The sequence below is a fragment of the Pteropus alecto genome, unplaced genomic scaffold (assembly GCF_000325575.1).
Source record: "Pteropus alecto unplaced genomic scaffold, ASM32557v1 scaffold96, whole genome shotgun sequence".
NCBI classification, from domain to species: Eukaryota; Metazoa; Chordata; class Mammalia; order Chiroptera; family Pteropodidae; genus Pteropus; species Pteropus alecto.
Genome location: NW_006438979.1, coordinates 1,074,717 through 1,080,253, shown reverse-complemented (window position 1 = coordinate 1,080,253; position 5,537 = coordinate 1,074,717). Strand labels below are relative to the sequence as shown.

Below are 5,537 nucleotides of genomic sequence, written 5' to 3'. Positions count from 1 at the left end.
AGCCCGGCTCCGCCTCTCCGCTGTGCAGGCCCGGGGAGTCCTCCACGGACGCCGTGACCTTGTGAAGGTCACGTCAGGCCCTGAACGGCCCGAAGGGGCAGTGGCGGAGGGGGATGAGCCCGGCCGCGGACCCACGGGCTTGTTCCGAAAACCCCCGAGTCGCTCCGCCGGAGGAGCGTCGGGTCGCAGGTCCCAGGGCTGGAGCATGCAGCCGTCCGACACGTGTGGTCCGGGCCCTCCATCCCTACGGCGCCCGGAGCCCCGCACACTCGCTCATCCTGAGACGCCCCTGGGGCCGGCTTTTCGGGCTCGCTCGCCCCCTGCCCGTCCCATGTGCATCCGATGACTCCCCATACCCGAGGACCCTGCCCCGCCGTGACCCCGTGACGCCTGGCCGCACCGCCTGTGGTGTCCTGTCGGCCTCGGGGTATCCGTGTCAGGCCAGGGGCTGCGACGTGGGGGACCTGAGAGGGGCAGGAGCAGGTGTGCTCCCTATTTGACACACACACGCAGTAGCGCACAGACGTTCACACTCAGCGCACACCGGGTAACACATCCCCTCAGAGGGGCCTCTGGAGGCCCTGATGTTCTGAAACATTGTAAACTGCTGAATTGTAACTCAGTGTCTCAGGAGCCGTCAGGGGGCCCCGGGGGCGTTGTCAGAGACGGAATCCAGCGCTGTGAGCCGCGCCAAGTCCAGAAAGCGTCCTAGCAGTAGAGACGCACAGTCGAGGCTTCTGCTGCTTTTTTCTGCCCGTTCCTCTTTCTCATCCTTTTTCCCCCTTTCCTCTCTCTCTTTGGTCTCCTGTCTCCCCGCCAGCAGGTGAAATCCCCAGGTACTGCATGGTGGCTGGAGGCTGATAAGCAGCCAGGAGCGCCCGTGGCACACAGGTGACTTGGCCAGTTGCCAGTGTCCTTGAACATGCCCTCCTGGGTCCAGCTTGACCAGGGAGAGGTAGGTAAGAGGTGGGGCCTGAGGCTGCCAGGTCGCAGAGGATGGTCAGAGGGGCTCAAAAGTCACTCGGGTCGGAGGTGTGGACCGGGGAGCAGCGCTGTGGGTACTGCCTGGGAGGTCCTGGCGCAATCTGGAGGCTTCAGGAGGAAGCCGGCAGCCAACGGCCTGGAGAGCCCAGTGCGGCTGATGCCAGCAGCCTCCCTGGGGTTCTGGAGTAGAGGACAGGAGATCATGGCTCATGGGTGGGGCAGGGAGTTTGCTCAGGGGCGGAGGGCTGTGTCTGCACTCTCGATGAGGAGGCATCTCCCCTGCCTGGCATTTGGTCACAGGACCAGCCTGTCTAGGCCTGGACGGTCTCTGGAGACAAGAGTCACTGCTCACTGGGCCAGCAGGGGCCAGCCAGCCGAAGCTGCTCATTCAGGACCAAGTTGGTTGGTGTCTGCTCAGGCTGGGACTCCAGGACGCGCGGCCCTGGAACAGCTTCAGGGCCGTGAGACCTGTGTGGCAGGACAGGCCCGTCATCTCTCTTGCCCGTGTGGTAGTGAAGCTCTGAGAGGTCCTCTCCCCATCCTGTCACGGGCCTGTGCTGTGCCTGCATTGCAAACGGCCACCCACCAGTCAGCACGGAGCCCCTGCTCTTCTGAGCACCTAAGGGACCCTGGCCACCTGGGCCTGGCACCCAGCGGGTGCTCCGCGAATGGTTCTGGAATGAATGGATGGATGTGGGCTCTTCCCCTCGTTGCAAACGGGGGTTCGGAACAGAGCCGTAGAAAGCACTGCGTGTGGGTGTGAGACTCAGACACCCACTTGTTCGTCCTGTGTGTGCGTGTGTGTGGGAAACAGAGAGGCACGGGCCCCCTGCTCTGCTAGGGAGGGCAGCAGGGCCTCGGGCACTGAAAACCAAGAAGCATGGGGACCCGGGAAAGGACGGTGCAGGGCGCTGGGGCTGGTGGAGCACGCTGTCCAAGGGCTGAGTTCTGAGACCCGCGGGGGGGCCGGGAGACCTGTCCCCAGACTTCTCACGAGTCGCACAGGTGATGAAAGGCACCAGGCCAGCAGGTCCTCTGATGGCCCCCGTGTCTGCAGAGTATCTGGTTGTCTGAAGAAAGGGTGGGTTGACAGAGACGGGGGCCCGTGTTGAAGGACTTCCGGTCTCAGCTGCTGGCTCACAGTCATCAGGTGGCGAGCGGGGTGGGCCGGGGGGAGCCGTGCTGTCGTCGGCCCCGTGAGAGTCAGTCCGGGGGCCTGACGGCCACTCGGTCAGGCCCTGCCTTCAAGCAGCTTGGTCTGCAGGGTGTGGTGCCTGACGGAGACCCAGGGGACCCCGCGAGGGAACGGGCTGGGACCGGGGCCGTGCCGACGCAGATGATCTGCACGCGCTGCCCGTTTCTCCGGCGAGGCACCCAGACAGGCCCGCGCGTGGACGTCGCTCAGGTGTCTGCCGAGTGAACAAACGATTGGACGAATGCCACCCGGAGGGCGGGCGGCAGCTCAGGCACGGAAGCCCGACCTGGAAATCCCTGTGCTTCCTGAAGAGCAGAAACACTCTGGAGACACAGGCACGCGTGCACCCCCACGCGTACGCGGCCCGAGCCCCACCCCCAGAAATACTATTTTTGCATCGTGTCCCTAATAAATGAAAAGACCGGCCGTATGTAGGACACGGCCTCTCCTCACCAGTCTTCTATGCAAAGGTCCAGCACGCAAAGGGACGGTGAGCGCTGAGCCCTTGGACCCTGCCTCGGCCTCCACAGCTCTCTGCCTGTCACTGTCCCAGCTGCGGGTGTCCCACGGGTGGCTGCTTGGTTTAAGGGCACAGTCATGGGTGTGGGGACAAACTCTGTGCATCTAAAATTTTATGTTTGTGTCTGTGTACACGTTAATAATACATAACGTACATAAGTGTGTAAGCTGCTTACACATCTGTATCTCTACGTGTAAAGTATGCATAATTTTTATATTCTACCTAAAATATATCCTTATACAGAACGTTATGTCTGTATAAGTTACCTGTGCATCTAACGACCTGCTGGTTTCCGCATGAGAGCCTCCGCACCCATGGGAGCCCTGTTTGAAGGTGTCCCGGCTGACACGGGGCGTTTTATCCAGGAATAGTGCATCTATACAAAAGCTCCACAAACTGTAAGTTGCCGCACACTTCATAACGTCTAATCCACAGGAGCACGTGTAGGAGCTCGGTCTTTACATTCCTAAGACACAAAGGCGCGTCAGATGGGTAGCTTGGGGACATGCGCGATAAACCGTCATCTTGACACAATGAACATCCACCTGCACGAGCCACCGGCTTCCTAAAGATGTCGGTTAGGGCCCGCAGAGCTATTCTTCTGGTCACTGCAGTGACGGGGAAACAGTGTGCTCAAAGAGCTGGTCCGCAGCACGGCTCCCACAAGGCACTAGCTGGGACAGGACGGGGACAAACGGGGCACGGAGGAAACCCACCGAAAACCCGTGTGACAGCGCGGGTGAGATGCGCCGGCGGTCACTGCAGCGTGAGGGCTGCGGGCAGAAGGCACAGCGATCCGGCGAGGGCCCTGCTCTGTCCCAGGCTCCCAGGGCGGTCCTTCGTCACCCTGCAGCTGCCGGTTCCCAGGCCCCAGAAACGAGGGCGGCCAGCCCGAGCCGCTCAGTGTTTAATGTGTGCGCTTGTGCCCGGCCTCCCAGGAGACGTCCGCTGCCAGTCCACATCCGGGAAAGGCCGGCCGTCGGACCCCCGACCCCCTGGCTGCCGTCAGAGCACGACCCTGCTGGCCAGGACCACGTCCAGGACGTCCCTCGTGTGGGCCACCCGCACGTCCGCGAAGCCGTGTCGCTCCAGCAGGCGTCGGTACTGGCGGGGGGCGCGCTTCGGGCCCTGTCAGCAGACGGTGCAGGCAGCGCCGCAGGCCGGGCCGGGCCTCCCGCGCGTCCTCGTCCAGGGCCACTTCCACCAGCAACACGCCGCCGCCTGCGGGCACGAGGACACATGCTGGGTCGTGCCCGGGGGACGCCCGCGCTGACGGGCAGGGACGGGAGCTCAGGGGACGGGCAGAGAGGCGAACAGAGAGCGCCAGGGAAGGTGGACAGGGAGGGAACGGGAGGCGCAGAGGGAGGAACAGAAATAGGAGAGGGAGACAGGGAGGGGCAGGGACAGGAGGGACAGGGACAGAGGGGGCAGGGAACACGGAAAGGGGGGTGGGGCCGACGGCTGGAGACTGAGCCTGGGCTGCCTGGGCCCCTGGGGAAGTCACTGTGCAGGGAAACTCGTGGGGGCTCACGGGGGGGAGGGCATCGGGACCCCATGGGGAGCAGGCGAGCGATCAATCGATAGGTCCACACATCTAGCGTTCAGGAACCTGGGACACCAGCCACTGCAGGGGGGGGCGGTCGTCAGTGGAGAAAGTCAAAGTGAGAGCTCTGAAAAGATGGTGTGACACGGTGGGTCTGAGTGTGAGTGTGAGTGGGAGTGGCAGTGTATGAGTGTGTGTGAATGTGAGGTTGAGTGTGAGGGTGAGTGTGAGTTCAGTGATATTGAGTGAGGGTGAGTGTGAGTATGCGTGTTTGTGAGTGTGACGTTGAGTGTGAGTATGTGAGTGTGAGGGTGAGTGTGTTTGTGTACGTCTGTCCACGGCCATTCATTTTCAAACGGGGTCGTGGGGGACGGGGGCTCCGGGCGTGGGGACAGACCGGGGGGTCAGCCGCCGCGGGACCGGACTCTCTCTTCCGTTCGGCCTGTGGACGGCGGTCACGGAAAAGGCTCAGCGGGTGCGCACGCAGGAGCCGCAGCTCCTGGGGCGGGCAGAGCGCGGTGGAGCGCCACGCGTGAATCCGGCGTCCCCGGGGGAATGTGGCGCAGGCACTGTCGCGGCCCACGCCCATCAGAATGCGGGGCGCGGGGAGCACGGCGCCCGCCTGCCGTCACTGCATTCCATGTTCTTCACAGGGATACACACACCGGGCTGACAACCGACGCCAAACGGCGCTGCTTTTCATTGACCCTTGTGACCCTGAGCCTCCGTGTGGTGACCCCTGACCTCCAGCGGGGGTGGGGAGTAGGGGGAGAGGGGGAGCAGTGCGGTGGGTCCCCGTCTGCCGGTTGCTGTGGGAGAAACACTCCCCCAAGGCGGAGTGCACGCCAGCAGGCTGGCACCAACGGGTGACCAGGCTCCTGACACTTTCACACGTGGCTGTGGCCGGCGGGTCGGAGCTCTGGGCCCCCGCACCCGACCCTTCACGGTGTCAGCCTCGCCCGCAGGCCTCTCTTCCGGAGTCAGGGACAGTCCCTCACCGTCTTCCCAGGTAGCTGAGGGTCGAGCTCCCATGTCCCCAACCCACCTGCTCTAGAAACGCCACAGCTCTGTGACCCCTCCCTTCCCAACACGCCACGTCCGTTCCATGCTGTGCTTTGCTCTACAGTTGGGGACACGCGGTCCCCGAGCACACTGGCTGTGCCGCGGTGGCTCTCCAGCCTGGCTACCTGTTCACTTTGGGGAGGGAGTGGGGGGCTCGGCTGCTGCCGGCGCCTCCTGGAGCTGGGAGACCCCCGATGTTGGCAAGGGGAGCGGGCTTTCTGAGGCCGGGAGGC

The 5,537-nt window shown here is 63.5% G+C and overlaps 1 protein-coding gene across 1 annotated transcript in view; it reads right to left on the bottom strand.

Moving 5' to 3' along the window:
- Positions 1-2,793: 2,793 nt before the first annotated feature.
- The window catches only part of ASMTL (acetylserotonin O-methyltransferase like), an 18,108-nt gene continuing 15,364 nt past the window's right edge, over positions 2,794-5,537 (bottom strand). The window contains exons 15-16 of the mRNA XM_025049761.1: positions 3,871-3,920; positions 2,794-3,827 (exon numbers count right to left, since the gene is read on the bottom strand). Of these exons, the coding sequence (XP_024905529.1) occupies positions 3,705-3,827; positions 3,871-3,920 (173 nt within the window). The 3' untranslated portion in view covers positions 2,794-3,704. The remainder of the gene's footprint in view (positions 3,828-3,870; positions 3,921-5,537) is intronic.